We start from the raw sequence: 11,185 nt of genomic DNA, 5'->3' as shown, positions 1-11,185 counted from the left end.
GCTGGGGACGCAGGGCCGAAGCCCGGGTGGGGGAAGGGAACAACAACCTTCGCAGCCATTTTGTCCTCGCCCCACTTCCGTCTTCTCCCCGGCACCCCTTCTCGTCAGACCCTGCGCTCTGGAGGCGCCGGTTCCGAGGGGCCCAAACCGCCTAAAGCACGGCTGTCATTGGTCAGTTGGGAATATGCCCGCCCCCCCTTCCACCGTCTCCTTCCGGCTTCTCCCGTCCGCTTGGGCTGGCCGCGCATGCGCCCACTCTGCCCCGCTCCCCCACCCAGAGTGACAGAGGGCTCCCGCGCGCGGGCTCTCTGTGCCCCGCCCTTCCCTTTCCCCCTTGCCGTTCGGAGAGCGAGGACGAGCATGAAAGTTCCAGAACGCTGCGGTGGTGCGTCATCGCCAGGGGGGGTGGGGTGGGAAGGGGGTGGGCCCTAGGAATGGATCCAGGCTCTTCACTGGTGCTTTTAGAAAAAACCCGTCGTCCATTGGCTGAGGAAGCTATGATAGACAACGGAATAGGCGGGACCCTTCTGGAAGGTTCTGAGACAGGGTATAAGAGACAGGGTGGCGGGCGGAAACCGGTCTCATTGAACGGGGAGGTAGCTTTTGGGGTCTTCTGCGGCGGTCAGCAGTCCAGCAGAGCCGGGCCTATACGCGAGGTAAGACCTGGACCTCGGATGGTGGTGCGTGGTGAGGCAGGCTTGCGGATGGGCGGCGAGGACTGGGGCAGTCGCGGTGCTCATGACGGTGGCCCGGGCTGCGCCGTAGGCTACCGGGAGCCGGTAGTGTGTGCGGGCGGCCGCGGGGTGAGACAGGGCGGCGCCCGGGCCTGGGCGAGCACAGGGCGGGGGAGGGATGGCGCTTGTAGGCCGTTCCGCCGCCTGGGCCCCGGCTGCCGGGTACCGGAAACGGCTCTTGTCAGGCCCCCAAGACTCGACAAGGCGTAGAAAAAAAAAGAGCAGCGTATGCCGACCCCGGAGCTTGTGTTTTGCGGAGGAGGGTGCGCAGGGTGTCTGATCCTGGGCCACGTGCTCGGCATTGTCGCAGACTTTCAGGGCGAATGGATTCTGATGCCAAGGCTGGCACGGCCACCTAGGCTGCCGCATTGTCGCTCTAAGCTTCTGCTGAGACTGCCTGGGAGCGGCCATTATTTCGGTGTACAAGGGTCTTCAGAAAACCGGGGGACGCCGGCTACTTAAGCTGGCTTTTCAAAACCCTTTATCTTTTACAGCAACCATGTCTAAGGGACCTGCAGTCGGCATTGATCTTGGCACCACCTACTCGTGCGTGGGTGTCTTCCAACACGGGAAAGTGGAAATCATTGCCAATGACCAGGGGAACCGAACCACGCCGAGCTATGTGGCTTTTACTGACACCGAACGATTGATCGGTGATGCCGCAAAGAATCAGGTTGCCATGAACCCCACGAACACGGTGTTTGGTAAGTCGCTGATTGATGTGTCTTAATCATGGTACCAGAACGGGTTGAGAAACGAAAACCTGAGGAACTGTTACGTTTTGAAAAGCGGAAATTTCGTCTAGGCGCCAAAGTCGCCATTTTATAATGTCCAGTAAGCATGGGGGGGGCACTGCGTCCCGAAGTGCTGGTAATGAGGCCCTTGACCCTCAAACCTAAGGACACGGTGAAGGTGGACTATGATAAAATGCGTTTATTTTATAGATGCCAAACGTCTAATCGGGCGCAGGTTTGATGATGCAGTTGTGCAGTCTGACATGAAGCACTGGCCCTTCATGGTGGTGAATGATGCAGGCAGGCCCAAGGTCCAGGTGGAATACAAGGGAGAGACCAAAAGTTTCTATCCCGAAGAGGTGTCCTCTATGGTTCTGACAAAGATGAAGGAAATTGCAGAAGCCTACCTTGGCAAGGTAAGGTTTTGACAGAAGTTCCCCTCTGACTGCCTGTAAGCTTAAAAATCTACCTGCAGACAGTTGGAATTGTTTGGCATTAAATGTTTTCTGTTGTATTTCTAGACTGTTACTAACGCAGTGGTCACAGTGCCAGCTTACTTCAATGACTCACAGCGGCAGGCAACCAAAGATGCTGGAACCATCGCTGGCCTCAATGTACTTAGAATTATCAACGAACCAACTGCTGCGGCAATTGCTTATGGCTTAGACAAGAAGGTGTGTATTTTGGGTGAAATCAGTGAGGCTTACCTGAACCATTGGAAGTATATGGTGAGCTAAATTATTTTTTTCTCTGCGTTGGAGCAGAGAGAAATGTGCTGATATTTGATTTGGGAGGTGGCACTTTTGATGTGTCAATCCTCACTATTGAAGATGGAATCTTTGAGGTCAAATCTACAGCTGGAGACACCCACTTGGGTGGAGAAGACTTTGACAACCGGATGGTCAACCACTTCATTGCTGAGTTTAAGCGCAAGCACAAGAAGGACATCAGTGAGAACAAGAGAGCTGTCCGCCGGCTCCGCACAGCCTGTGAGCGGGCTAAGCGCACTCTCTCCTCCAGCACCCAGGCCAGTATTGAGATTGATTCTCTCTATGAGGGAATCGACTTCTACACCTCCATTACTCGGGCTCGATTTGAAGAGTTGAATGCTGACTTGTTCCGTGGCACCCTGGACCCTGTAGAAAAAGCCCTTCGAGATGCCAAACTAGACAAGTCACAGATCCATGATATTGTTCTGGTGGGTGGTTCCACCCGGATCCCCAAGATTCAGAAGCTTCTGCAAGACTTCTTCAACGGAAAAGAACTGAATAAGAGCATTAACCCCGATGAAGCTGTTGCTTATGGTGCAGGTAATTACTACCCTGAATAGTTTTAATTCCTAACAGGTAGCTTACAAAGGCCCAAAGAGCTCGCTGTGATGATTGATTCCAAAACCATTCGTAGTTTCCACCAGAACTTCTGTGTTGGTCAGTTCCTTCCTTGGATGTCTGAGCGAATGAGGTGTGTTTGTGCTAGCGATATTTGAGGATTAGGCTGTCTCTTAACATTTTTCCTGCATTTTAGCTGTCCAGGCCGCCATTCTATCTGGAGACAAGTCTGAAAATGTTCAAGATTTGCTGCTCTTGGATGTCACGCCCCTTTCCCTTGGTATTGAAACGGCTGGTGGAGTTATGACTGTCCTCATTAAGCGCAATACTACCATTCCTACCAAGCAGACGCAGACCTTCACTACCTATTCAGACAACCAGCCTGGTGTGCTCATTCAGGTGTGTATTGTCTTAGTTTGTTAACAGAGATAAAGTTGGGGAAGAGGCCGCTGTGATGATGGATTCCAAAACCATTCGTAGTTTCCACCAGAAACTCTGTGTTGGCCAGTTCCTTCCTTGGATGTCTGAGCGACCAGTCTTCCCCTAGTGGACCTTAAGCCATGGAAACCTAGAGTCCAACATAGTAACCTTCTGTCTTTTACCTCAAGGTATATGAAGGTGAAAGAGCCATGACCAAGGATAACAACCTGCTTGGGAAGTTTGAGCTCACAGGCATACCCCCTGCACCCCGAGGTGTTCCTCAGATCGAGGTCACTTTCGACATTGATGCCAATGGTATCCTCAATGTTTCTGCTGTAGATAAGAGTACAGGAAAAGAAAACAAGATTACCATCACCAATGACAAAGGTAAGCTTAACACCAGCAGTCAACTGATCTTGGTCACAGTGGTTTGTTTCCTGATGGATTTTTAAGGGGATCTAGCCAGAGGAAAGGCTTAATTTATATCCAGTTAGAGATTCTGACTTTTAAGTTGTGTTTGTAATTTTACAGGCCGCTTGAGCAAGGAGGACATTGAGCGCATGGTCCAGGAAGCTGAGAAGTACAAAGCCGAAGATGAGAAGCAGAGAGACAAAGTATCATCCAAGAACTCACTAGAGTCTTATGCATTCAACATGAAAGCAACAGTTGAAGATGAGAAACTTCAAGGCAAGATCAATGATGAGGACAAACAGAAGATTCTGGACAAGTGTAATGAAATCATCAGTTGGCTGGATAAGAATCAGGTTGGTAGTTTGCTATTTGGAGATACTGTAGAACTGGGATTGATGAGCCAGGGTCACTATGATGAAGAATGGTCCATACATTCGCGGTTTCCACCAGAATGTAAAACAATGTTGGCAAGTTACCTTCCTTGGATGTCTGAGTGACTCAATTACAAGGACTAGCAAAGATTGGGCTTAGTTTAGATTTAGTCATAAGTTATAGTTAGTAAAAGTGTGGTAATTGATCTTTTGTTTTCTTCAGACTGCTGAGAAGGAAGAATTTGAGCACCAGCAAAAAGAACTGGAGAAAGTCTGCAACCCCATCATCACCAAGCTGTACCAGAGTGCAGGTGGCATGCCAGGAGGAATGCCTGGGGGCTTCCCTGGTGGCGGAGCTCCCCCCTCTGGTGGTGCATCTTCCGGGCCCACCATTGAAGAGGTTGATTAAATTCAATCCAAGTAGAGATGTAGCATTGTTCCACAATAAAATATTTGAAGGACCCAAATTTAGCAAGTTCAGTGGCAGTTTTAAGGTTGAACTGCTACAATAAATTACTGGGCATTCTTAATACTTGAATAAAGAACATGTGCACCAGAAAAGGAAATAACATTGCACTTTATGAGTACTGTAAGTGGAAAATGCAATGTCTTAAATAAAAACTATTTAAAATTGGCACCAGAACCCTTGTCTTGGTTTTTTTTAAATGAAGAATCTACAAGTATTTGGGAGCAGCAATGACCTTCATGATTTTTTTAATGTCTTCCTGAAGCTCTAGGCTGAAGGCCAAGGCCCTGCTGCCTCTGGGGTTAAAGGTGTGTGCCACCATGCCAGGCAGAGTCAAGTCCTTGGTGATTGGTTATGGGGCTTGGTGTCAAACCTACAGCTTGACATAGGACATCTAGGCTTAGATGTTACCATGTAACCCAGGCTGGCCTCATGCCTTCACTTTCCTTGTGTTGGGACTTGAAGGCATATTTACCTGGAAAGAACCTTTGTGTATAAAAGGTTTTCAATTGCCTGGGTGGGTTCTGTTTTGAGTTGGTTGTGTGACAACCCCAGAATCCTATGAAGTGGTGAGTCACTTAGCTCTTTGGGGGTCTCCATGGCCAGTTCTTAATTGGAATGCACATTGATTTCACATGTTTTAGTGTTAATGCTGCCACCTAGTGGTAAAGTAGGTACCTCATGGCTGCAGCAAACCAAGCAGCCTAGTGACTTAGACTACTGCTTTGAAGTGAAACCTAACTAAAATACTTATGCTGCAGATGGATCTACTAGTCTATGCTCTTTGTTGGCGTTACAGGTGTTGGTCTTCACTTACTGGGTGCTGGGGATTGAATTAAGACATTCCCGTGAGCTACATGCTCAGTCTGTTGGCTTGGAGCCAAACTCCAGAGCCATGAATTTCATGCAAGAGCTCTTAAAATTTTCCAGTTTAAGGATTGCCAATGGCTCTAGGCTGTCTTAAAAATTTTCAGTTTAAGGATTGCCAATGGCTCTAGGCTGGCCACAAGCTTGGTCCTCTTGGATTATAGGTATGTGGCCATACACCTTGAATGAAATAAAATTTTTTGGAACAAATGCCATCAAAAAAAGGAACCACTTACTAAAATTGGGGTTTTAGGTAAGAAACAGTTGTGGAGGAACAATTGGCATGCTCCATATGCTAGTGGACGGTTACTGGAACAGCTTCCCAATGAAATGAGGTATAAGTAGAGCAGAGTTGATATGTAAAAGGGGTGGAGGACAGGAAGATTAGCTGGTGACCAGGCTGGCCTGGAAGCTTAGAACAAATTCTAACCTGCCTCTTAAATGTTGCAATTATAGGTGTGCCACCGGGCCAGGCACTCAGACTTAAAGAATGCTTATGAATGAGCTGGGTGTGGTGGTGCACACCTTTAATCCTACCACTTGGGAGGCAGGCAGATCTGAGTTTGAGGCCAGCCTGGTCTACAGGCTGGAGCTACAGGTAGACCCTGCCTCAAAAAGACAATGCTTATAGATTATACCAGTTTAGGTTATGAATATTGGTCTACTATCTAGTGCTTGCTGTCTCTGGCTATTGGATATTGAGATTTGCAGATGTGTATTTTGTTATTGTGTGGGTACACCTGTGGAGGTACATCAGGACAACTTAGGATTCAGTTCTTTTGTTCCTGTGGGTTCTGGTGGTAGGGGCAGGCAGGTGCATTTTTAATGTGCATATCAAAGCTGGGTTTAGACAAACCTGCAGTCCCAGCATTTGAGAGGCCGAGCCTGGGCTGCTTGACAAAAAGGAAAAAACGAAACAAAACAAAAAAAAACCTTTTCTAAAAGGAAAGAACTGAAAATTTTGTGACTTGTTTCATTGTTTCTTGCTGAGGTCTAGTGGGTGAAATGGAATAGGCTTGTCAGTGCTAGAGCAGCAGGAGACCAAAGTATGGAAGGTGAGTTGTAGACAATTACAAAGTGGCATTAAAAACGAAAGCAGGCCGGACATGGTGGTGCATGCCTATAATCCCAGCACTTGGGAAACAGAGCCAGGCAGATCTCAGTTCAAGGCCTGCCTGGTCTATATAGTGAGTTCCAGGCCAGCTGGGGCCACAGGGACACCCTTTTGTCACAAAAGGACAAAAAAATAAATACAAAAAGTGAAAGCATTACAATACAGGAAGATCTTAGAAAAGGCATGTTAAGTTAGCAAAGCTACAGGAAGATGGAGAGGAGTCAACCATGGGACAGAGGTATCTAATCTGCATTCAGTCTTAACCCAGAAGTCCAATTTGCAAAGCAATTGCTGTTCTTTAGAATTTAGCCATGTGTTTCTTGTCAGTCCTTGTTAGACTGTAAGACACCCTGTAAACCAGGCTGGTCTCAAATTTGCAGTTCTGCCTCAAGTGCTGAAGTTATGTGCACTACCGTGCCAAGCTCCTAATGTCACAGAAACACATTTTAAAATACTTAAGATGTATTTTAATAATTACTTTAGTTCTTGCTCCAGGTTTTCTCAAGTCATTTATTTAAACCTTTTAACTAGTAAGGGAAAATTTGTGTAAGCCACAGCGATAAGATTCTCAGCAGTACTATAGTATTTCTAAACGTAATCTTTAAAAACGTTTCCTTTGCTCAAACTTGAGGAAAGTAGCCTTTGGTTCTGCTAGTGAAGTGGAGTGGGACCATCTGAGGAAGAGTAGGTGTGTGTACTGATTTAGTGTTGTCTTTGCCCAGCAGATGGCAGTAGCTAGTTGAAAGCAGCAGCCCTGGTGTGGGGAAGCTGCTGAAAGCGTTGTCATTAGCAGTGTGGTTGCTTGTGTCACAGGTTGCCTTATTGGAAGCATAAATGATGAGTTGGTGATATACCAGGTCAGCCTCCAACAGCCACATTGATGTTCCAAGCAAGGCATTCCAGGATGAGCAATTGTCCAGCTAGGGATAGGTTGTGGGCAGGCTCAAGGAATGATCTCTGTGTGTTAGTGAGGATGAGGGAGGATACAGAAACGTGGACAGAGGGAAAAGAGGCTCAGCGGCAAGAAAATATAACCCTGTTTCCATTTGCTAGTCTTAAGTTACTTTTTTCTTAATGATTTATTTGTAGGAGTATTTTGATTGCCAGTATGTTTACTCATATGTGTAGTGCCCTCAAAGGCTAAAAGAAGACAATAGAGCCACCACATGGATGCTGGGAGTCAAACCTGGATCCTCAGGAAGAACAGCCACCTCTCCAGCCCCTTAACTTCTTAATTTCATGTATCCTTAGCTTCCACTCACTTCTAAGATAATCTTTGAAAAGACATAACTGGGCTGGGAGGTGTGGCTCCATTGATAGAGTACCTGCCTAGTATGTGCTAGGCAGTGCTGCCCTGAATTTCATCCCAGCACCACATAAACAAGATGAGATGAAGTCTCGAATGGTGGCACACACCTTTAATCCCAGGACTCCTGAGTCAGGGGCAGGTGGATCTTTGTGAAATCCAAGCCAGCTGGGGCTACAGGGAGACCCTGTCACAAACAAACGAAATGCCTGTAGTCCCAGCAATTAGGCAGTGGAGACAGGAGGATCAAAAATTTAATGTCATCCTCAGCTGCATAGGGAGTGGTCAGCCTGGGCTACATAGGACACTGTCTCAAAAATATTTAAACAAATGCAGGGTGTGGTGTCATGCACGCCTTTAATCCCAGCATTCAAGAAGCAGAGGCAGGTGGATCTCTGAGATCAAAGCCAACCTGGTCTACATAGAGAGTTTCAGGTCAGCTATTAAACACAACAAAAAATTTTTTAAAGAGTAGTTTTGACATTTCATATACCATCCAGTTTACTGAAAGCATCAGTATTTTCAGTATATTTACAGAACAGTGCAACACAATTTAGAATAGTTGAATCAGACTAAAATAAAATCTCATACCATTATCACTGGGTTCTCAGCCCCACACTGCCTTAGCCAGCAATTGTGAACATTTCACAGACACACAATACATGATCTTTTGTGACTGGCTCTTTTAGGGTGTTTCCAAGGATCATCCACATTGTATTTTGTATCAGAAATGCATTGGATTGCAGAGCTACCTCCCCCCATTCTTGAGGGCCAAGGGGTTGAAGGTAGAGGGGGAGCGGAGAGGGAAAGTACAGAACATGTACAAGCGCTGTTAATGGTAGTTGGGAAGATGGAGGAGGAATAGAATGAAACAGGTTACTTGCAAGGATCAGAGTAAGGCTGGGCCTAGTGCCTCATCTGTAATCACAGCACCTGGGAGGTAGAGGCAGGACAATTGCAAGTTTGAGGCCAGCCTGGGCTACATGCCAAGACCCTGCCTGCCTGCCTGCCTGTCTGTCAGAGAGAGAGAGCCTAAGTCATAGTGCCTATGTTGCTGTGCCTTGGTCTATATTTGCGTTTGAGGCGTGGACTCAAATCAAACCAGTTTCCACTCTCAGGTAGGAAACACTAGATTGGACTGAAACAAAAGCTGACTACTAGCAAAAAACCATTTGAAAAACACTTGGAAATGTTCAACAGAAGCTGTTTTGTTTAGCATTTCTTATATTTCTGTCCAATCAGACCTGCTGTGCCCTTCATAAGGTGTATTTTATTAAGCATTAAGCAATTAAGCAAGGGGCTGGAGAGATGGCTCAGCAGTTAAGAGCACTGGAGAGGACCTGGGTTTGACTCCCAGCAGCACCCAGGTGGCAGCTAACACCTGTCCATAACTCCAGTTCCAGGGGATCAGACACCCTCTTCTGACCTCCGTGGGTACTGCATGCATGCATGCAGACAATATGCCCATACACATAAAAAAAAATTAAAAAGGTATTAAGCAAATTACTTTTTTTCTGAAACTACCTAAGAAATGGAAATTAGAATACTCAATCATTAGACTCAGTAGAGCGAAACAAGCCAGTATGTGTGGAACATGTAGCTATGGCTGACTCCTAGAAAAGTGCTCAGTAAATTGGGGCAATCATTAGCTGAATATTATTTCCTAAGTATACTGTAAAAAGCACTAAAAAATGTATAGCTTAAAATAGCGAAAATTTATTGTCTCTGTTTTAGAGACTAACAGTCTGAAGTCGAGGTCTGGGCAAGGGTCTTGTTGCTCTGCAGGTACTAGAGAGGGAGTTGTCTCCTGATTCTTCTGTCACCTGGCTGTTTCTACTACCCGCTGTGCCTGTCCTTGTCTAAGTTTACCATTTTGAAGGATGACCCTCAACATTCATTTTCCAGCTACTTCTGTAAAGACCCTATTTCCAAATAAGTCACTTTCTGAGGTTCTGGGGTTAGGACTCAGTATATCTTTTGAGGGACAGGGGATCACAGTGAAATCCACAGCAGTTACATTCTCTGTTGTCACCGAGGAGGAATAATACAGAGTGAACTCTAAGACAAAATCCAAGTACTGTTCTTAAGTGAGACCAACCAAAAGGCCTTTTGATTGCAGTCTTTCCCTAGAGCTGTTCCCACAGCAGGCTACCAGCTGTAGGGCTCATTTCTCTCCCTCCTTTGACATCCCTCCATCATCCCTCCAGATTCCCAAACAATGCCTAATTCTATTATTTCCAGTGATTTCCCTGTGGACAGCAGTTTATTTCTGTCATCAAATCTCTGATGAAATCTTTAGCCATGAAATGTTTAGTCCAATCCCAACAAATCATGTATAGTGTTAACATGTCACAAGCTGCCCGTGGCCTGCATTATGTGGTAATTTGGAAGCGAGAGAAGTGATAATATAAGGTTGGGCTTCCTTTGTGAGCTCGCATTAATGCTGTCACTGGAGATGTCAATTGACAGCCCATCGATTTGGGCTAATAGTGCATGGAGGGGGCAGAATTGGGGCAAGGCAGGGAATAAAGGATATTGACGTCCAGTCACCAGGATCCCGGCAGCTTTTAATCTATTATTGCCCTCTTTTAGTGCAACTTCCGTGTCAACTGCATTTGCTTCTACCAGCTCTGCCTGCTGTGCTGAACTGTGAAGCCAGTGGGATGCCACCCCCAGAGTGGCTCAAAGTTCCCTAGTATTGATTCTTTGATGCTCTGGGGTATGAATTATAATTATTTCATTAAGCCCTTTAATGGGTATCAACCATGAACCTTCCCCAGCCTGGGCTGAGGAGGCCAGGGCGAGGTCCACATCATTAATCTGTGTTCATCTCGTTGTCACCAATTGTCCTAATCTCGACCTTTATTATTTATTTTTCTCCTATTACCGCATGTAAGATTTTAGTGGGAAGCAGTTCGATCTACTCCATAGAGGAACTGGGAATAGCTGGGCTGATCTGGGGAGACTGGAGGGGAGGCCATGGTTGAGCAGGCTGTGGTGTTGGATATTCACACTAAGGACCAGCTCTGCCCAGTGCTGTGCAGGGAGGTAACACAGACCCTGGGACCAATGAGAGCATATGCAACCCCCCCCACCCCCTGTGTGGTGCCTCATGAATATTCTACTCACTCACTTAGTGGGTCATCACCTGCTAGGGTTCTGTGGGCAGAAAAGAGTGCAAAGTCCTGCCCTGCACCCTCAAGTAGCTTAGACTCAGGAAAGGGGGAAAGGAATGAAGTAGATAAATAGCAGACCGGCATGAGTACTGAGGGAGTTGTTGAACCCCATGGAAGGGAACTGGACCCAGGCTTGGACGAAAGAGGGTTTCCTGCAAGGCAACCATGGGAAATGAATAGGAGAAACCAGAAGAGGAAGGGTATACTAGTCAGTGGGACAGCAGTTTCAAAGATCAGAAAGCAAAGAAATGCAGGCAC

The 11,185-nt window shown here is 46.6% G+C and overlaps 1 protein-coding gene and 1 non-coding gene across 2 annotated transcripts; both read left to right on the top strand.

Moving 5' to 3' along the window:
* Positions 1-498: 498 nt before the first annotated feature.
* Positions 499-4,641, top strand: Hspa8 (heat shock protein family A (Hsp70) member 8). The gene is made up of 9 exons (XM_008826030.3): positions 499-656; positions 1,229-1,438; positions 1,679-1,884; positions 1,990-2,142; positions 2,223-2,778; positions 2,993-3,195; positions 3,405-3,603; positions 3,748-3,980; positions 4,222-4,641. The coding sequence occupies exons 2-9, from the start codon at positions 1,234-1,236 to the stop codon at positions 4,405-4,407; spliced, it is 1,941 nt and encodes a 646-aa protein (XP_008824252.1). The 5' UTR covers positions 499-656; positions 1,229-1,233; the 3' UTR covers positions 4,408-4,641.
* LOC115068957 lies at positions 2,839-2,924 on the top strand. Its single transcript, XR_003848317.1, has one exon. It is a non-coding gene; the product is annotated as a small nucleolar RNA SNORD14 (small nucleolar RNA).
* Positions 4,642-11,185: the final 6,544 nt, after the last annotated feature.

Source organism: Nannospalax galili, unplaced genomic scaffold, assembly GCF_000622305.1.
Source record: "Nannospalax galili isolate Female #2095 unplaced genomic scaffold, S.galili_v1.0 scaffold229, whole genome shotgun sequence".
Lineage (NCBI taxonomy): Eukaryota > Metazoa > Chordata > Mammalia > Rodentia > Spalacidae > Nannospalax > Nannospalax galili.
This window is presented reverse-complemented; position numbering and strand designations above follow the sequence as displayed.

What these genes read in the sequence shown, in the direction of transcription:
- Hspa8 (XM_008826030.3), top strand. Translation starts at nt 1,234, where the DNA reads ATGTCTAAGGGACCTGCAGTCGGCATTGATCTTGGCACCACCTACTCG. An exon ending in CTTATGGCTTAGACAAGAAG is followed by an intron (nt 2,143 to 2,222) that starts GTGTGTATTTTG and finishes TTTTTTCTCTGC; the next exon opens with GTTGGAGCAGAGAGAAATGT. An exon ending in TACCATCACCAATGACAAAG is followed by an intron (nt 3,604 to 3,747) that starts GTAAGCTTAACA and finishes GTAATTTTACAG; the next exon opens with GCCGCTTGAGCAAGGAGGAC.